At 39.8% G+C, this 21620-nt stretch overlaps 1 protein-coding gene across 4 annotated transcripts in view; it reads left to right on the top strand.

Annotated features, from left to right (window-relative positions):
- Nucleotides 1-21620, top strand: part of VCAN (versican) — a 97232-nt gene that overhangs the window by 4714 nt on the left and 70898 nt on the right. For all 4 annotated transcript variants that reach the window (XM_051806763.1, XM_051806764.1, XM_051806762.1 and 1 more), the window contains exons 2-5: nucleotides 3813-3888; nucleotides 9478-9849; nucleotides 19233-19407; nucleotides 19522-19649. In XM_051806763.1, coding sequence (XP_051662723.1) covers nucleotides 3819-3888; nucleotides 9478-9849; nucleotides 19233-19407; nucleotides 19522-19649 — 745 coding nt within the window. In that variant the 5' untranslated portion in view covers nucleotides 3813-3818. The remainder of the gene's footprint in view (nucleotides 1-3812; nucleotides 3889-9477; nucleotides 9850-19232; nucleotides 19408-19521; nucleotides 19650-21620) is intronic.

Raw genomic sequence — 21620 nt, 5'->3', positions numbered from 1 at the left:
AAAAATGGGAGTAGTTTTTGGATGGTGAACTTTAGTCTGTTCCACACCAGGACAATTCACTGTCTTTCTGAACCTTGAGTTTTAAACAGAAAGAGAGAGATGATGTTCTACCACCTGATTAAATTAAAGTAGCACTGGTGTGAGATCAAGCTTACATTGTAAACTAAACACAAGCTGGAATTTGGTCAGAACTTACTGCTCCTATGAGTTTTTGCTGTAGTAAGGGAAGGTAGCAGTGCCTGCAAAAATAGGAGACATGCTCTGTCCCCACAGAGAGAACCCCCACTACAAGTTTTTAAAAATGTGAAGTTTAACAAGGACTTTGGCAACTTTTGGTTAAAAGATGCTGCGCTCAGGGTTGCATCCCATTTAAAAATGCAGTGCAAATTCCCACTGTAGATCCATCTGCCTATGGTAGCTCTTAATAAAGTGAATCAGTCCAGTTGGAAACCAGTCAGCAGGCAACCCAAGTTTGGTCATGTTAAGTGAGATACTTTTTTTTAATAGAAGGTGGAAATTAAGCACTCACTCAAGTCTTGCAGCTTTAGCTGGCAAGCTTTTCTCATAGTGTTATGGATTTCTTTTACTCTGGGTGTAGTGACACCAAGGGGGAAAAAAAATGCCTGTGGAAAACGTAAGTTTAAAAGGATTTTGGCTAATTGCTGTGGACTTAGAGGCAGTATGGCAGTCAGGCAGCAGACTTATGTGAGCTGTAGAGTGCAGGAATGGGAAACACAAACCAGTTTTAGAGTAGGGATTTTGCTTAGGAGGCTGCAAGGGAACACAGTCAGCTGCATCCTCTGCCAGCAAAAGGGGAGGAGGCAGGAGCAGCCACAGGCCAGTGTCCTGGAAACGTGGGCAGCACTGAAGGGGAATTGGGATGCAAGGTGTAAGTCACAACCTCTGCCTTGCCTGTGGCTCCTGGGGAGGATTTTTGGCACCAGGTCTGCAAAACTCCACTTTCCCCTAAGCTGGGCTGCCCTGGGGGACTGAGCGGCATGCTGCTGTTGTGGTCTGCATGTTTGGAGAGGGTGTCAGGAATAATTGCACATCTCATTCTGGCAGCTGTAGGGGAACAGCACTCAGTAACCCAGGAGTATTTATGGGAGCCCACCAAGGACCATAACGTGACAACCAACCCTCAGGTGCGGAGGGTTGTTTGGGAATCACTCTCCTGAGCCTGCGGGTTGGAAATCAGACCATTCCCCCAGGGTTTTTCATTGCTCCAGTAAGCATTTCAGGATAAGGAAGATTTATAAAAAGTCAAGAAGTGGTGTTCCAATAGACAGGTGGGGATTTTTGGCAGATGTCTCATATTAATCTCGGTGCTCAAACAGTGCAGTTTTTTGGAGCCATCCGAGCTCTTGGTGTGGCAGGTGTAATTCCTGCTCTACTCAATAAAAAGCTTAGAACCATCACAGCCACAAGTGCTCTCTTCTGTTCCCATGGATACCTCAAAAATTGTTCTTCCACAGCTGCCTCTCTGTTTTCACATATCACTGTGGGTGTGCATGTTGTGTTTAGTGACTGGGAGTGGAGCTGTAGGGTTTGTCTTTGCCAAACCTGGAATCAGTTGTGTCATGACAGTATTGCAACAAGCTTCCAAGGGCAACAGGCTTCCATTGGCATGTGTCAGGTGTCCAGGAACTCCAGATCAGAACCAGGACAATGGAGCAGGAGATGGATGCAACATGCAACCCATGTCCTGGAAAAAGAAAATACTTTATTCTTTTTCTTGGCCATTGTCTTTGATTCTCCTGGTTTCTGGTCCCAAAAGCCGAGGTTGCCTTTGGGGGGAGGAGGAGGAAGAGAAAGCATGGGGGTAAATATGGAAAGCTAAACTTGTAAACATTCTGTTCAGGATTTTTTTTTTGCTGCTAGTGTAGCCAATGTGTGACATACGAGAGCACATGAGGACAGAAAATCTCTAAAGAAGGTTTGGAGCCACTCAGCTTTCACAGAAGCCTTTCACATTGTCTTGCAGGCAGGACCATCACCCACCACCTTGGGAGGTGGAGAATTCTGTCAGTCTTCTTTCTGTCCTCTCTTCAGAGAGCTTATGTTACTGTAGGGACCGGTTTGGTGCTTGGGGCTTCCAGCAGCTTCAGGATACAAGCATTGCTTGAAGGGCCTTCTAGTCTGTGTAGGCTCAGACTGACCTCTCTATTCTTTAATTATTGTGTAATAATGAGGATCATTTAAGTGTTTATCTCAGCAAACGTGACTATCTGTATTTCAGAGCTGGTCTGTTGCATTTAAAGGACTTTAATGTCTGCAGTTCTGAATTTGTGCAACCTCCTCACTCACAGCAACCTTCTACAGGGAATTTATATCAGAGCACAGTATAGAATTTTAAGATTAGCTATTAAATAGCCACTTTATTTTCTGCACATGCAGGTTGGCTTATGTAAGTGTACAGAGACATGAAACTGTCTGGGTGTTGGGGTTGTGTGTTAGGGTCTTCAGAAAAAGTTTTATGGCAGATAGGGCTTAAACTGAATGAAGTCAAAGATGTCCCTGGTTCTTGTTTGGGACATGAGAAGCGCAAATTCCATGGAGTTCATGTTGCAAAATAAGTGATATCACACTGTACACTCAGCCCTCCTGAATGGCTGAGGCAGAGATGGGGTGTCCTTGGCAGCGCACAGGCAGATCTGTGGAAAGCAGCTGCATTTCTTCCTCCACGCCCTGGGAATACTCTGTAGCAGATGTTTCCTAGTGCAACCATCTGGCTCTGGCCATCCATGTATAGGGAATGAAGGTCTTTGGGGTTTTCAGCCCTGGCGGGTGGGAATTTTTAGCTTGGCTCATTGGAAAGGCTCGGTTTGGGATGTTTTGTGTCTTTTCTGAACTGCTCAGATGTTACAGAACATACAGCAGCTCACAAAGACATGTGTGAAGTATGGGCCTATGGGGCGCAGCTGTGAACTGTGGAGAGAACTGTCCTGAAGTTGAAGATGTCAACAGCAGTTTTCTGGAGATGTCTTTCTGTGTGTCTTGCTGTCATGTTCACTATCACTTGTGAAGATTTTTAAATGTATTAATGTTTTCTGTTATACATTTGTGCAATGCAGGTTCCAGAGTTATAACACAGACATATCTCTGTGTTATAAATCTCTACTACACTGAATCCTTAGAACAGCTCAACTTTGAGTAATCTCTCTTGGACAGGAGAAAACTGTCAGTCAGGCTACTTGGCCAAGTGAGGAACCCAAGTAGCATATTTTGACAGCAATTATCAGGGTTTTGTGATAAAACTTTTTCAATGGCAGGGTTTGGAAAACTGCTGCTGAAAGTTATTTCTTCTGATGTCTGGGTGGTACCTAGGGATGAGGGACTTACAAACCCCTAATAGTTATTGGTGTCTGTGGAGTTTGTAATGCTATTGTCAGCATGCTTTTGAAATTTTTGAGAGGTTTATAGGTCTGGTGTGTGTAACTATGAACTGAAATAGAAATGGAGAAATACTATTTGAAGATGCAATTATTGTTCTGTACATATGATACATGTGGAGAACCCTTCAGTTGTTAAAGGTGGAGCCTGTAAAGGGAATGAGAAGCAAATTCAAATGGAACTGATGTGTCTGAATATCCCTCTGGACTCAATCACCTGGAACTCATTATAGATCTACATTCCACAGGGGCACATCATCATTATAACAAATTTCCTTCATAAATTATCAAAAGGAGACACCCCGGAAGCAGGAAGGACTGCTTCTGAAATCAGTGACAAACACTAATTTACTGAGTTACAACACTTGTTAAGAGCACAATGCAACACTAACAACTTATCCTTTTGTTCTTTATTTCTAGGTCAAGATGTTGTTAAGTATAAAAAGTATCTTATGGATGTGCTCTACATTAGTTATAACATATATGCTACCTAAAGGTAAGTCTGTTGTACCCAGAACCATTCATTAAAATCAATTTAGTCCAATTGGTGGTGTGTTTCCCAGGACTTAGCTGCTGGGGTCTGGAGCAAGGATTGTCAGGGCAGCTGCAGGTCTGCAGTTTAAGTGGAAAGGAAAGAGCCCTTACTACTTCTCCTGGCAATTACATGCTAGAACTAGAGTGTGTATTCATGTGTGGTTGCCATGGTTATTTGAAATTTTGAGTCAGTAAGGACAACGTCCCTACAGTTGCTGCAGGCTCACAAAATTGGGATAACAGCTTTCCCAAGTTTCAAAACGAGATCTTTCTTTATTTTCTTTTCCTCCTCTTTCCAGGAATTTCTCAAGCTGAATTTAGCCTTCGGGAAAATCAAATTTACTCTTTCTTTTTTTTCTTCCTGCCTGGCTTGAACACTGTTGCTAGCAAAATCTTTAGGCAGTCCTGAAAGATAAAGGAGTAGACTGTTATGCTTAGTGGAGCTAACTAAAAAAAAAGTTGATTTTTACCTCAAGCAGGTTTCTTACTAGAGCAGGACAAGGGACAACAGTTTTAGACTGAAAGAGAATGGGTTTAGATTGGATATAAGGAAGAAATATTTTACAGTAAGGGTGGTGAGACAGTGGCACAAGTCACCCAGAGAAGTTGTGGATTCTTCATCCCTGGAATAGCAGGGCATCTCTAGATATCCCCTAACTTACTCCTCTTTTTATTACTTCTTAAAAGCTCCTGTTATCTCCAGAGTAGAATTTTTGGTCCTTAAGAAAGTTCTAGATGAATGTCCCAGTAAGGACTTCTTTGGAATGTAAACCAGGTTGCGACCCATCCTTATTTGCCCAAAATTTTTGAGAGAATTTTTAACTTTGATTTTCCTAGAACACACTGTGAACTTTGTGGGGTTTATTTTTGAAGACCATTCTTTTACCATAGAGAGACTTAAACAAACCATGGCCATGGTGAGGAAGACAAAGAGTAAAAAATTTCCTTTTTCATAAATTCGTTCAATTCATGATCCCAAAGAGTCTCGGGGATCAACTCTCATCCTTCTCTTTTGCAGAAACGTCAGTCAGTTTGTGTAATATTTTTAAGGATGAATGTTAGAAGACTTACAGAATCTTTATATGTGCAGCTGTTTCTTTTGTTTGAAAATACTCCAGAAATAAAATACATCTCAGCATTTTGAAGTGTTAGACATCTTGAGTTTCAATCTCTTCTTTTCAAATCCTTAATTTGAACACAAAATTGAAGCCTTGAAATCTTTTGTGAGACACAAATTCCCACCGCTCACCACTATTCCTGCCCTTGCTTTTCACCCTCATCTTTTTGAATGGTCACATTCATAAATACCTGCAGTGTTTGCACAGCATTCTCCTTAGATTTTATGTAGTAACAAAAGTGTTTTTCCTTTGAGGTTGAGAATGGCCTTGCATGGGTTCTTTAGGACTTTGAATTCTCAGATATGTGTCAAGAGGCAGCAGGAAATGGAGTTTAAGGTTCTGGGTTCCGTGACTGTCCCTCTGTGAGACCTTTTTTTGCTCGGGTACAGGTGAAGGATTAATGACAGAAGTTCACCATCCAGGTTTATGCCTGCTGCTGATATGGCATTTACTCACTTTGAACTGGTGTTAGGGTATTGTAGTTTACGAGCTGGACCCTGTGATTATGCTGGAGTTTTCCTTACCTGTTTTAAGTGTCTATTTGCCATGCCATGGGTGAGCACCCTTTTGTGAAAGCTCTGTAATCCAGAAGGCAGCAGAAATCCCCTAGATTGTAGCGTGTGGTACATTCTTTCAAAAATATATAAACAACATGCCAGTGTAAACATCAGTTTGTGTGATCATTTTTGTGTCATGGGTGCTATAAACTACATGTGTTCGTGTCTATAATGTCTGCATATGTTATGTTGAATTCTGTAGCTGAGATTTATATTTGCCTGGCTTCCTGTGACTCTCCTGCAGACTATAAAAGTAGTTCTCCATCACACTATGCCTCCTTCTCTTATTCTTCTTGCTTAGACCACAAACCAACTAGTAAAAGCCTCCCTGAGTGTTTTTGTTGGGCCTCAGTCCTTTACTTCTGCTGTCGGTTTCATACAAGTTTGTGTGAGCGGTGCACTCAATTTAATTCATCATTATCTTCATTTAGAGATTTGTGGTTAATGAAAAGACTTCTCTTAGGCTCAGTGCTAGTGGCTGGATTAAGAAAACACATAATTTTATTGATCCTTTCTATCTCCGCTGCTAGGCAGGGCAATATACCATATGTCTAGGCAGGTTGTTGATGAACTGAAAAATGAGATGCAATTTTTTTTCCTCATAAATTTAGCTAAAAATAAATGGAATCTTTTATTTTTTAAGCATGTGAGATTTGTCTGCATAGTCAGTAGCAACATCAGTTCAATTAAGCTTAATTATGTAGCAAAATCACTCCTCTAAGCAGTGTCACTTCATGTAGGGCATTCTTTTCTTCAGACTCCTTGTCCGTTGCAGACCTACCAGTCTGGTCATTATGGCTGATGTGAAACAGAAGGGCAGAATTCTGTAATTTTTTTTATCTCCTTGGATTCACACTTTAAGAATTTTGTAACATTTACCACAGAAGAAATGTACAAATTCTAGAGAAAGAGGCTTTGTCCTCAAGCAAGAATTCCTTGATTCCACCCCCAAAGGAAATTATCAAGCTATGTGTCATTGGTAGGATAAGTTGACTTTGCAGCTGGAATAGTGGACTGGGAGGAACCATGGAAGCACGGCAACAAAAATCCCCAATGTGTGAGGCACATTACCTCCAGGATCTGCCCGAAATACAACTGCACCAACTCTAGTCCCACCATCTTGTACAACTCCCTCATTGACTTTGCTGGGAGTTCTGCCAAAATAAGTGCTGTGGCCAGGTAATTTGGGTTTAGCTGTGTGTTTTATTCCTTTATTGTCTGTGCATTTTCTCTAATAAATTAATTATGCCTGAGTGATACCAGTTAGTCAGCAACTGAGGAAAATGCTTATATTCATTGCCAGCAAGCAAAGTATTTTCAAACCCATTCTTTTAAGAGTACAGATGTCATAAGTATTCTAGGTCCTACATGATGTGGAAACTTGGTATTAATATTGGCAAATACTTGATTTTCTGAACTTGTTTTCCAATTTACAAAGAGTTACTTAATATTTTGGTCATACTTTTGCCCTCCGTATCCCTTCTAAGAAATAGTCTATCACATACCATTGATAGTGGATGACATGGAGTATACCATAGGGAAAATGGTAAAAGGAAAAAAAGGGCTATATGGATTATTATAAGACATTGATGCTTTCTGCACTGGTCAGTGAATTCTTCTAGATTAACTAATTTGGACTGCTGCTAGAAATCAGGCTTTTCACAACTGTGCAGGACATCAATTAATCTTATATTTCAAATACCATATCAGAAAAATAGTTTTGGTTTTTTTTTTTCAGTAGGAAAAAGCTTCTGCTTCCCCTTCTTTGTCCTTCTCCTTTCTCCTTCTCCTCCTTTTCCTTCTCCTTCTTCTCTTCCTTCTCTTTCTTCCCTCCTCTCATCAAAACAAATAGGGTTTTTTCTGTGGTGTTTTCTGGAGTTAGAGAAATGTGTCTGTAGCTACAATCTCCTGTTCTGGGATGTAAAACAACTTAGACTGGATCTAGTTTGCATGTCATTAGGATATGTGTTATTTGCCCAGGGTTACATTAGCTGATATGAAGGTTTTAAAGAGAGGAAATTTCCTCGGGGTTCAGTGCTGATATTGCAGATCGCTCATAATCAGAAACAATGTTCTCAAATGTTTGTTGAAATTCTGTCAGTCAGAATAATTATAACTAGGTCATTCTTCATTTAAGAAGAAATTTCCTGTAATGTCTATAGATAATAAGAGATCATAATAAATACTAAATATTTTGAGACTGATTTTAATCTTCCACCTGTGAAATTTGGCAGTAATTCCATCACAACTGATAGAACTGAGAGTTCATTCTGCTTCTTTATCTCTAACCTACTGTAACTCAGGGAAGTTTCAGAAATTAAAGGTGATATAAAAAGTCTCTGATCTAATCAGTTTTGATACCATCATCTTGACTCTATCTGAATTGTGTTCCCAAAGAATTCTAATTAGGGAGGCTGGATGGAAAGGACCTGAGTACTTCCATTGTGGGGATCCCCTGTATCAGATAATTTTTCTCTTTTTCTCCTTAGTGCTTTATTATTGAAATGCTTGGGCATCAAGCTGTGATTCTTTTATTGAACCTTTTTAGATAATACTGTTATCTAATACTTTATCCTGTATAAAGTAGTCTGTCTTTGTTAAAATAATCAACTTGAGCAATTTTACATTTTTCTTCTTTTTTTTGCATTCTTTTTAAAGAAAGGTAAAAAATCTCTTTTTCTCTTTCTCTTTTCCTCTTCTTTAATTTCCCTCCCTCCCCCAATCCTCTACTCTTTACAGAGAGATGGAGAGATTATATTTTTATTATAGATAAATAGCTAGATAATTTTCATGTAGTGGTGTCTCCTACTTCATGTATCACTTTGTTGGTGTCTAGTATATAATTTATTATACTTCTAAACTTTATGACTCCTAGTTCATCACAATGATGACCAAGTTCCACCTTTCAAAAAATGTTAGAGTGCAGGACAGTGAAAGAGGTGAAATAGATTCTGTTGTGCATCAGCTTTTAATGTTCATTAAGCCATGTATGATGAAATAACAGTGCATAAAAAAGTAAATTCATCAGAAATCCTCTTTCAAATTGCTGTGTGCGGGTTGGATGAACAGTAGTCAACTTTTCCCTCGGGATACTGTCAGATGGAAGTGTTTGCAAAGTGTTTGCAGCTGGAGATGTCATGAAAATGATAAAGGTCCTATCACGTCAAGTCTAAGCCAAGCAGGGACCTTCTCCGTGCTTTACTTCCTTCTTTGCCTAACATCCTGAGATAATTAATTTCTGCAATGTGTTAAAGGCCCTGAGGCTACAAGGAAACAACCTTGAAAGAATGACTATTTGGGGGAATCTCATTGAAAAGTCTTTTGTTTCAGCACATCTGCAATAAAAAGAGTTAAACCCTGGAAGAATAGAGGAGTCAGGGATATCATGTGGGCAAAGTCATGGGCTGTGCTTTCCTCTGAGGACAGGAGCACGTGAACAAGCTGCTGTGAGGAAAGGCAAGGTGTAAATACCAGTAAGCTCCCATATATATATTGTTTTGGTCAGCAACAGGTGAGAGATAACTCATCATCTTTCACTCAGAGTGATCTTCTTCTTGTCAATTGAAGAAACAACCCTTGCAGTTCATCTGTCACCTGAAATTTCAGACCAGTTTCCAAAGGTCAATAACTTGGTGACTGTAACAAACAGAGAAAATAAACCAGAATTAAAATTTGCCCAAAGAGAAAAGGGCTCCAGCAGCAGTCTAAGATTGTTAAAAACTCTTTTTTATCTTATCCTAACCAGTCAAATTAGCTAAGGTTCAGGTGTTTCAGGTCTTGTGCAAGCAAATCATTAAATAACAACAAAACATATTTGTTTCCCGTTTCATTAATGTGATTTCTCCTTTCTCTCCTCCCTCTCTCCTCTTTTCCTAGTTAAAGCAGAAAAAAAAACCGTGGTGAAGGGTTCTCTCTCTGGGACTTCAGTGCTGCCATGCTTCTTCTCAACCACCCCCACCATAGCCTCCAGCTATGCAACTGAGTATCTCCGGATCAAGTGGTCAAAGGTGGAACTGGATAAAAGCAGGAAAGACGCGAAAGAAACCACCGTCCTGGTGGCCCAGAATGGCAACATCAAGATAGGTCAGAGCTACAAGGACAGAGTGTCTGTCCCAGCTCACTCAGAAGAGACGGGTGACGCCTCGCTGACCTTCTCGAAGCTGCGTGCAAGTGATGCTGGGGTCTATCGCTGCGACGTCATGTACGGAGTGGAGGATACACAAGGGATTGTCTCACTGGCTGTTGAGGGTAAGGACTTGTCTGTTTCATTTGTAACCAACACTAATTCTGGTTAAATTAGTAAAACTTAGTAATTAACACAGAACTAGGGAGTATTTAAAGGAGCATCTTCAGCAATTTGCCCTTGTTTGTGTAGAATGAGAAGAAGCGACAGTCTTGCAGCTGAAGCTGTGGTTGGCCCTTCATGATGTACCAAACCATGTTGCCATCAGAACCACTCTTTCTGCGGCAGGAATGTCAAGCACAAAGAAAGTTACTTTTCACGCAGTGGTAAAGGTTGTGTGGGCAGAGCTGACAGAAGCTGCAGGAAAACAATTAGTGGAGGGGTTTGCTAGATGTGGAGTGTCCAGTGATAACAGTATGCTTGCCATCACTGTAGGAAACAGCCTCCACAATTTTGAGGGGGAGAAGTCTGCTTGTAGAGAGACAGAAGAGACAGGACTTTCAAAATCATAGAATTATTGACGTTGGAGAAGACCTCTAGGATTATCAAGTCCAACCATTAACCCAGCACTGCCATGTTCGCTCACTAAACCATGTCTCCAAATGCCACATCCATGCATTTTTTTGAACACTTTCAGAGATAGTGGCTCCCCCACTTTCCTGAGAAGCCTGTGCCAATGCCTGACAACCCTTTCAGGGAAGGTGTATTTCCTCATATCTAACCTAAACCTTCCCTGACACAACCTGAAGCCTCCTCTTCTCATCCAGTCCCTCGTTCCCTGGGAGAAAAGGGCAATCCTCACCTGACTCCATCCTGCCATCAGGTTGTGGCAGAGACTGAGAACTTCCTCCCTGAGCCCCCTTTTCTCCAGGTTGAGCCTCCCCAGCTCCCTCAGCCACTCCTGGTGCTCGAGACCCTTCCCCAGCTCTGTTCCCTCAGTGCTCCAGCCCCTCAATGTCTCTCTTATCTGAAGGGCCCAGAACTGCCCCCAGCACTCAAGGTGTGGCCCCAGCAGTGCCCAGCACAGGGACAGCACTCTCAGGGCCTTTTCCAGCTTTTCAACCCCTCTGCCCCAGTCTGGAGCTGCAGGGGATTATGCAAAAAATAATGACAAAAGGAATATCTGATCTATAAGTGTTTTTCTCCCAGGAGCCACTTAACCAGCACATCGAGTACAGCACAGAGGCTGCCCCAGAGCCTACTGCTGTACAGCCTTGTCAGTTTGGCACCAAGTCTGAGCTAACAGACTGTGCTGAAAGGCGGGATGTATTAGCCCAGGCTCTGTGCCATGCATAGGCAAATTCTGGACCCAGGTTTACTGTGTGTACTTAGAACAATGTGTTGTGTGGACATATCTGCTCGCAGGAGCCTTGGTTTGGACCCTGCCTTGCACTCCTTTGCAGTTCTGTGTTTTTTGGAAGTCCAATATTTACTCAAATGACTAGATCCCAAAACAAGCATTAATATCTGCTGCTGGAAATTATAGCTTTGGCTTAGATTTTTTTGGTGAGCTTAACACTGCATTGTTCTTCCAATATGCCTTACCTAACGTAAACAGTCTGTTGCCATAGGTTCAATAAAAGGATTTGAAGGTGTGGTCTTAATTTGGAAATGAAATAAATCAATGTTGCCACTAATGCCTGCATAACCTCATAAATTGTTGGTCCTAATGAAAAAAGCAAAAGGGATCCTGGTTTGAACATTACTTTTTAGTAGCAAATGTATTTGGCATTCCTTACTCCTCTTCAAGTGCTCCCTTGACTATATATCTATATCCAGGAGCAGTAGATGTTTACTACAATAAAATATCTGATGTTATTCAGCTTTTGTAGTTAGTGCTCCTGGAAAAACACTGCAAAGTGATGAACTGATTACATTTATGTTTTCAATTCAAAGAAAATTTCACATGCTCTATTTTCTTTCTGTGACTGTTCTTTTCCATGATTGCTTTAATGTTAAAATTTCAGGAGAGGAAGAAGCTTAACCCAATGAAAAATAACATCCATTCTCAATTTTCTACAGTGTTATGTAAACAAATGTCATTTATCAGACTTGTAAGAGTTTCTTGTGAATGTTGATACTCAAATCTTCTGCCCCTTTTTCAGTGAGGCTTTATGGTTTCTTATGATTTCAGCTTGTAAGTGTGAAAACAAAAACCTTTAGTCCAAAAAGTGAATTATCTCCATTGTGTTGCCTTTTTGAATATGCACCCCAAAGTGATATCAGTTGAAGACAAGTGATCTCCTCTACACTCCTTTGTGAACTCTGTACTGCCTGTCCTTCGTGGGGTATTTCCATGTCAACTGAGGTAATTCCAGAGCTGAGGGCAGTTTCAGCACCGTGCTTTGGTCAGCTCTCCTGGGTGGAGCTGGGGCTGTTGCTTGCAGGGTGACTCATGAAGTCCTGGCAAATTTATCACCACTTTTGTTATTTTGCACATTTTATGCTCACATGAAGTAAGCAAAAAATATCAGTATTGCTCTGAAGTAATTCTTCAGGTGTAATTCTTCTTTTGCCATGATAATAGATTTATTAGGCTCAGGATCTCCATTTGTTTTATGGACATTCCCTAATTTTAAACCTTCAAACAAAAAGCACAATTGAGCATCAATGAAGCCAGAGGGATAAGCTTAGACAGCTGCCCTGCTTGTTTTTCAAATTAACCTTTGCTAGTAACATGACAGGTATCTGTGAGAGCTATTTTGAATAAAATTGCTGTAATTGCTATTTCTATCCTTTAGGTATGCTGGGTATATAAAACTGCTGTTGAATACACTGTCCATCAAGCAAATGCATTTTACCAGTGATGGAATGTATTGTGAACTAAAAATGGGATTTCTGAGGAAGAGGAACTTTCTCTGTAGCATATAGATTTTCTTCAGTCAAGCTGTACAAGATGAATAGTTGGTATTAGGCATTGAAAGTAAAGCTTTTAATGCCTAATTATTTTTTTACCTGAGCCTCAAGCCCAAGACCATCTACAAAAGTTGCGTGTATTTGTGCATCTATTTTTTCTTTCTGCTTAGCTATCACAACTGACAAATTTGATAATTTGCATGCCAGTATCCAGTTAATTTGCTCTTTTAGATGACAAATGAACTTCTGAAATTCTGAAAAGTCATAATCATATGTGATTAACAACAAACTTGTGTCTGTACCATTTCAAACTAAAGATCTGGCTGTCCAAGTGTCCTGTTCCAATGAAAGCAACAATAGATTATATCAAAGGGCAAACCTAAATATTTACTCTATTACTGTCAGAGACTTGTCACCCATGGAATTACTCACACAGAGGCTTTATAGTATTCAGTCCTGAGCAGATATGGTTTTTTCCATTTGTTTTTGGAATGTCTGTGGATTTTTAATATCTAGAGCTGGACTACAGGTTAAGCCACCCCTTAACCACAGCTGGTTACCTTAGTTGTTATTCACAAGGAAGATACATTTCTCATCACCCACTTTACCTTTTTTTCTGCATTGCATATTTCTGCTACATTTTTTTTTTTGGCAGGTAAAAGCTTCCAAAGAGTGACAGGAAAGTTGTAGCAAAGTAGGAGTAGAAGGACATTTTGGGCCCCTTGAACTCATTCGTTCAGCATTGCGAGTCCCCACACTATGTGCTGTGCTACCTGCCTTTAATAATCCCAAAATCAAGTGGGAACACCCATTCATATGGATTAGGTGCTTCCCATATTCCACCTCTGAAATCAGTGTTGCTATTTTTCATTTTGCAGTTGGTGAAAGTGTAAGAGAGCGAGGAGGGGAAACAATTTTAGCCCACGCAGGAAGTCCCAGGGCAGCCAGATATCTGCCCTGCCTGTTAATTGCATCTGCAGAGCCGTCCGTGATCCAGGGGATGGTGCCCATGGAGGGGCAGTTTTGTCCCACTGGATACACCCTTTCCTATTTCTAATTGTGGGAAATGCTTTCCTCACACCCTGGTTGTTGCTGTAATTACATCAACCTCTCAGACAAGGATATTTGGTATTCAGAATGAATCCAACAGCATCACGATGTTAAGATGCTTCAGCTTCTTACAAGAAGAGAAATGTAGAATCACAGAACATTTTGAGTTGGAAGGGACCCACTAGGATCATCAAAGTCCAATACTCCAGAATAAGTCATTCACACTCATTTTTTCTTCCATGTATTTTCTTCTCTGCCTTCTGTGCATGTTCCTCTGAAATCTTCCCCTTGTCTCAGGAGCAAATCTTCCTTTGTCAGTTTTTGTAATTTCATTTCTCTACAATGCTTTGAGATTTTCTTCCAACGTTTCTTAATGTTACTAAACCCACAGATCAAACTCTCTCCCATTGGGAGTCCTTGGCCTCACGGTTTTTGAATGTTTTTGGGTGAGATGAGCTCTCTGCCATTCCATATCCCTGGTGACTGATTTGAGAGATTTACAGGTGACAATTTTAGACTTGGCTTCTAACCTTTAGCAAAGCCAGCTTTGGTGAGTTGAATCCCAGAAAGGATTCTCTAAAAAGTATTGCTGTATCTTTCTATGTCCACATTTATTCCTTCTCTCTAGCTGTAATGAAGTCCACTTGTATAAAATATTTTTGACCTACCTTGTAAAAAGCTGACTTAGAAGTGAAACGGGATGCTTGCTACTCTTTATCCTGGAACATAATTGAATATTTAATTAAATTCTTGTTTTATGTGATGCTATGATATTGGACAACAAAAAATAACGTGTATGACAAATGTAGTTAAAAAACCCTAAATCTGAATGAAGAACTCATTGAGCTGAATTTTTATCTTCCTTGGAGATAATTTGATTTAAAGAGATCAAACTGGCAAATGGGATTCTTCCAGTTTCCTCACTCTTTTGTCACAACTTCTCAGTAAATACTTTTTTCCCAAAAGTGAGAGCACTTTTTTCTTTTCTTACTGATTTTTTGGGAGTCCACTGTTTTCATGGGCCTCATTTTGGTTGTTTCTGTTTGATTCTGCTGCAAATCTGGGGGACTTTTTCCCCCAATTTTTTTTCTGTTTTCTTTTTAAAGCCAGTAAAGAAAATCCTAGGCTTAAAATACTGATGCTGTTAATGGAAAGAAGCAGCAATTAGGGAAGCAGGGTAGATGGCAATTCACATTTTCATGTTTATGCAAACTCATCTTTCTTACAAGCATTATAATAATACTTGATGAAAGTTGTTTCTATGTGGGAATGCTGCCACTCAAAGGGGCTGTTAGCCCTGAGAGATATGTTGACAACCTAATTAATCTGTTCCTTCCACAAGAACTCCCCTGCTTTATCTCTTAAGCGTTTGAAGAGATGTTTTTATTTAATCTGTTAGGCTTACCTGTCTTGAAACCTCACCTCCCCTTGATGTTGAACTTCTGTGCTTCCTTTCTGACTAAATTATTGTGGGCTTCTGCATTTTTAAGATATCTCCCTGGGAAGGGAAGGGCACAACTGGTAGCCACCACTGAAGGATGGGAGAGAGAAATTTATTTCTAGGTAATAAAGACACAGTTAGTGCCATGAATCTCTATCCTTACAGGGCAGCAGGTGCAGGGCAGAGGGCTTGGAAAGCACTTTCTCTCCTCACAGTGAGTTCCCCAAGGCTTTGGCAAGGCAGCTCCTGCTGATGCAGGGCAAGCCTGCTCCTCAGGCTGCCAAACGCTAAGACAGGGGTCAGAAGATGAGTGGAAAACCTCAAATGAGGGACATACATGAATTATTCATGCGGGAAGCTGAAAACCCTGCCCTGTTCCTTCCTTTCCTACAGTGCTCAGTCCTGTAACCTCTATTTTGGGGTGTATTTGTGATGTAAGTTTTGTTCTGCATTAAAGGCAAGGAAAGTCATCAAAATGCGTGGCAGTTTTGTCAGTGGGCTGGGGCTTATTTCGGGAGTCTGCACCACAGCGTCCAACATTTAAAGGCAAAAATTAACAGAATAACAACCACTGCCATCATAACTTTTCTGCTTTTCTCTCTTTGCTGTATGAGACAACTTCTGAAATTCAGGCTTTATGTGGCCACATCCAACACCACATGTGGCAGCAGCCTGAGCTCACTACTGAGAGTGAACTGTAATTTATTAGCCATACCAGGAGCTAATAAACTAACTTCCCCTGCTGCTTCACAAGGTTTTGGTGCACCATACCCTGTCAAGTACTACAGGAAAGTTGCAACCTACAGGTGCGGAAACACAAAACCAGGCTTTAACCCATGGAAACTCTGGTTTGTTAAAAGTTAAATACTTTACATTTTCATTTTCTGATCCAAGACATGAGATAAATGATTAAAAGCCATTCACTCTTGCTCTGACAGAAGTGAATTTTGGATGCTACAAATTATGTCCCTGTGAGTGCTCTTCCTTGCTGCTACTCCTTCCTGTAATTACGCTGACTTTGTTTGCCAGATGTTCAGTGACAACATTATACTGTTCTAGTCTGTTTTCCAGTTGCTTTATTTGTTCCTAGGGCAACTCCTTCCTTGCCTTTTTTATTTCAGGGAGGAAATAGACAAAAGGGGAATTAAAAAAAACCAAAACCTTTACAAATGTTTTAAAGTGCAAAGGCTGGGACAATGGATTTTGCCCCTCTCTCTGTCTAGCTGAAACAATGAAAGCCCTGCACTTTAATCTTCTTAGCCCCGGGGGGTCTTCTAATTATTGCAGCTGTTGCACAGGCTTATGCATAGTGGCGTCCTCCTTCCCATTCATCTTGGAGGCTCTTTCATGTCCATCAGCTCCTCCTCCATGGAAATGGAAGAGCCTCCAGCTCTTAAGAATAGGTGAAGTTTACCTTTAGGATCAGGCTGAGGAGAACAAAGCATTCCCCGAGTTCCTTTCCAGGATTTACAATTGACCAGAAGGCTCTTAGCTCACTGCAAAATCCACTATAAATTGGTGGGGATATTAACTCTTTAGTCCCTTATTCAGGTGTCACAGGGATATCCCAAGTACATGTCAGCTAGGAATGGCAGTGGTTACTTCCAATATAGAAGAAATGAGAGGTGAGATGGCTGGTTATGGAGAATGTACTCATATATTTAAGCAACAGGAAGCTTTTTTTAAAAGTGCAACTTCAGAGAAATATGTTGCCATCCCCTGCTAAGGTAGTGAAAGTTTTTGTGGTTGTACTGAGAATCAGGGCTCTTGTGCCCAGCTGAAGTCATGTAGTATTAGTTAAGCAACCTTGGGAAAAGAAAAAAAGGAGGCAATTAGTCTAAATTAATACAAAATACATTTTAATTAACATTAAAACCGAATAGAAAAATTACTTCACATACTTGGACGTTTCTGGTTTGACTCTGAGTTACAGAGTTGGTACCAAACATTATCTATTGCAGAAACATCAGTGTTTCCCAAAAAAAGGAAAGTTTTAAAAAGTCTGTGCATGTTCAACAATAATATGGAGTAAAGGCAGATGCTCAGCTTGTGAATATTATTATGGGTTGTAGTTGTGATTCAGGGTAAATGTTTTATCTGCTTCCATTGTGAGCTCTGCAATAGTTACCCATTTTTTACTTTTAGACTCAGAACACCAAGCAGGTCACCTGAACTTTTGTTTTTATTTATTATTGTACTACTGATACAGCAATGCTCACTTATAGCAGCAGGTATTTTCCTCAAAGTGTCAGCCCATGTTACTAAATTCTGAATATATTAAAATAAATATTTTAGTGCAGACAGTATCTTTAAAAAAAAATAACCTCCAAAGAATATTTTTTGTTATTTTAAGATTTTAGATGCCAAATGTGATTATTTGCTCTTGCCTGACTCGTTCTGCAACAAGGCTGGCTGGAGCAGTGTGGCCCCCATCCACCCTGTCATGCTCCTTTGGCTCCCAGCAGCAGATGAAGATGCCCTTTGGAAGCTCTCCCTGTTCTCTGCTAGTTGCTGAAATTGGCTAAGAAACTCCTTGGAACAGAGTCATGGGGCCCGGGCCAAATAATGCAGTGAATTAATCTGGCAATTTAACACCCTTAATGACCAAATCTCTCACCTGGGATATTTAATTTAGTGATGCAAACAGCCATAATTTTTCAGGGCGTATTCTTTGCTTGTCACTGCTGCCAAACAACTTGTGGGTCCGTTCAAAGGTGAAATTACATCACTGCTCAGAAGAAACTCTTTGTGGTAGGTTTTGTCAGTGGCTCTGAAAAATCATTTTATAGGGATGCTCGTGGTCTGCAAGTTTCCAGTTAGTGGCTGCAGTTGGTGTGTGACTCCACATCAAATGATGGGGGTTCCCACCATTTCCTCTTTCATTTCCTGTTACTCTGCAAGTAACTTTGATGAAATTTATGTCTGATGGCCAAGGTCTAACCTATCTGTGAGTAGTTCTCAGATAAAATTTTCTATTTTAATTCCTTATTCCACCACAACAAGATTAAAAATGTATATTTTCCATTTATTGCCCATATGTAGATCTTTGATAAGGGGTAAAATTTTACTGAATTTGTCTACAAGAGAAAAGTATTTCTAAATGTGTTGCAACCTCTTGCATTGTTTCACTAAGTGACCCATATTTCTTTTTACTTGTAAATTAGTAGACATTTTCCATCTTTCAACAATGCTCTAATAACAAATACTTTAAAAATCATTATTGCTAAAATGTCACCATTTTTGCAAACTGTATTACAGTATATTATTGCCTCATCATGAAGTACTCCAGTGAAATCATCAGAGAAAAGGAACATTTTATGGTTTAGGCTTTTTCTATTTTCTTTGCTTGTTTTTTTGTCATTCTGTGGATGTTTTATGGTGTTGCAATGCTTTCTGAAGTATTTAGAGTGCAATAAGTGAGGTTGGATGTTATTTTTAAGAGACAATCAGGGGACACTCCTTTGATAGTAAACCATAAAAGACAGTGGTAATAGGGGGAAGTGGTTTTGCAAGGTAGAATTGCTGTTTCCTGCCACTTCGGTGCCCTTTTTGGTTTGTTTCAGCTGTTGTCAAGTTCAGTGGGAATTATGTGTATGTAGAAAGCAGAATGTGGCTTCTAGACAGATCCTTTCTTAACCAAAACCATCTTAACTGTAGACCTCATCTCAAAACATCCAGCTGAAGTTGTCAAGTCTTTTTCCAGAACTAGAAAAACCCCAAATAAAAGCACACCTTGTTTTGTCTGTATCATTCATATCATGCGCAGGAAAAGGTGGTTATGAAAAATTGACTAAAAGCCATATATTTATAAATTTAGTATTTGTAGTAAGCTTTGACACATTAGGAATAGATTATAGAACTAGATCAGGCTAACCAATGTGCTTCAAAAGCACAATTTTTGGGGGTATTTTATCATTATTGGTATCAACCACTAGAGGGGGAACATCATTTATATCAAATATATCTTTCAGCCTTTTACTATTTTTATTCTACCTATCTGTTTCAGCATTCTAACAATGTCTAGGCAGAGTTACAGCACAATGATGGCTGCAGGAACAACAGAAAACATGTCACTAACAAAAAATTTTGGTTTTTTTTCAGGTGTTGTATTTCACTACCGTGCAGCGACCAGCAGGTACACCTTGAATTTCACACAGGCTCACCAGACCTGTCGGGACAACGGTGCTGTGATGGCAAGCCCAGAGCAACTGAAAGCAGCCTATGAGGATGGGTTTGAGCAGTGTGATGCTGGCTGGGTGTCTGACCAGACTGTGAGGTGAGGCATTTAAACATTCCACTAACACACTTTCCCAAAATTTATATGCTTTGACTGTGCAGGCTTAAACTGCTGACTTGCCCTAATAATAAATCTAACTGTGCTGCATTCCAGGTATCCAATTAGACATCCAAGAGTTGGCTGCTTTGGAGATAAGATGGGAAAGAAAGGAGTCAGAACATATGGGCGCCGCTTCCCCAACGAGACCTACGATGTGTATTGCTATGTGGAGCACATGGAAGGTAGGATGGGTCTGCAAAACTCATGGGATCTGGGCTGCAGATCCTCATGTGGAAGGGCAAAGAAATAGGAAATCCCATTTAAAATATGTTTTGGCTGCCTTGGATCTGCAGGGAATTGCTGAATGGAGCAAACCTACAGTTTGTGGTCTGGTAGGTCTTAATTAAAGGCAAATGTGGACTCTACAAAGAGACAGTCAGGGTTAAAGCTGCTATAGTTAGTGCAGCAGATCTCACAAAAATTGCTGTTGAAGCATCTTGTGGTTTTTTGAATGTTATAGAAGTATTTTCATAGAAATACACTTAATGTTTGAGAAACTATATATAAATATATATATATATATATATAAAGGTAGACATAGTACATGTGCTGACTGTATTATAGTTCACAGAGTATGTAAACAAGTCTTTTATGTGTTTATGGCATAAAATTAAGCAGGTATCGAGTTGCCATCTAATTTGAATAATATCTTTTTTGAAGGGGGGCATTCATCAAAAAGAAACAAGAAAAAAAACTTTCTAGTGAGAAATCTGGACCTCCTTTAGTAAAATTCTTTGCCACTTCACAGTAGAACTATAGTCTTTCGAAAATCTACTATTTAAGGGGTTCATGAGGGTGATCATGATTCTACCACATGGTGACTGTGAGCTACAGATCATGTTGTGGACCCTGTGGTATCTTGTGATCCACTGTTGGGATCTATGATCCGTCCTTATTCAAGAAAGGGTTTGATGGTAAAGAAAAAAATATGGTAAATTTTTCTGTAATAAAGCAGTTTAGCCCATGTGAACAAATCTCCATACTACAGGTGTGATATTGTAATAATTTCTTATAATCTCCCTTCTGGAAGTGAATTTAACTATATCCTTTCAGTGGGCCCATAGATAAACTCCAGGCATCAAATATTCTTATGCTTAGACATTACTATGACTAGTTAAATACATAGAATTAAAATGTAAATGCAGAAATAATCTTTTCTGTCCTGTAGCCTGTGTGTTTTTGGCTTTGTGCTGGCTATACACATGGGAACCCCCATTCTGGTACAGAAATACTTTGCAAGAATGACCAAAGTACATTTTCAATTTACCGCAATGATCTGATAGTGTCACACTTCTTCTGCCTTTGCAAGTTTATATTCCATACCAGTTTCACTGTTCCTTTCTAAAGAAATCCTGATAGTTCCTAATTAAATATCTTTTGGGAAGATCCTTGACAGTTATACATTTCATTTGGTGCTCTTGCAGGTAGCAGAACAATAAATCACTCATGATTCTGTAATATATTTGCAGCAAGCAATTAAAAAATGAAGGTGCTCAGTGTTGGTAATCTGTCTTAGAGAAGGAATAGCTTAGATCATGCAAAGTTTTCTCCTGCTGATGATTTGTAGATGCCTTAGTCACTGAAATCAAAAAATGTTTTTCTTTTAGCAGCTGAAGATCTGGCCAAAGTTATGTTCAGCTTGGAGAGTTATAAAGTACAAGTAATACAAGTCTTGCAAAGCCTCAAAAAACTTATAAACTTGAGAAATCTGAAAATTAAGTGACAGAATTTTGTTAGTTCTCTTCATTGCCTTAATTTTAGTTATGTCCCATTTATATATGTAAGTGAGCAGCACTCCTGGACATCTACAGTTCATAACATTTGATCCTCCATCAGTCCTTGATGGGATTGAATTCTGAATCACTTCTGATCCAAGAGTGTTATATTCAGTTTGGGTCTTTCCTACTTTACAAAAAGAACTTTTGACTAATCTGTTTCATTCCTGGATGAAGGGCAGTTCTTTGATCCTTTCCTTCTTTAAGAATAGAGGAGTGTAACTTAATACAGAGAAGCCCATCCTGGATGCTTGTGAGCCAGCAATTTCTCAGGGTCAAATATTCCCACTAAGCTTTCAAAAATAAAAATTAAAATAAGCCAAAAAACTGAAGCATTTTTCACTGAAGCTTATGGTCTCTGCATGGAACAATCTGGAA

This window comes from Manacus candei, unplaced genomic scaffold, assembly GCF_025592945.1.
Source record: "Manacus candei isolate 608988 ecotype Guabito, Panama unplaced genomic scaffold, ASM2559294v1 h1tg000068l, whole genome shotgun sequence".
NCBI classification, from domain to species: domain Eukaryota; kingdom Metazoa; phylum Chordata; class Aves; order Passeriformes; family Pipridae; genus Manacus; species Manacus candei.
The sequence above is the reverse complement of the archived record's forward strand: the minus strand, read 5'-3'. Positions and strand labels throughout refer to the sequence as shown.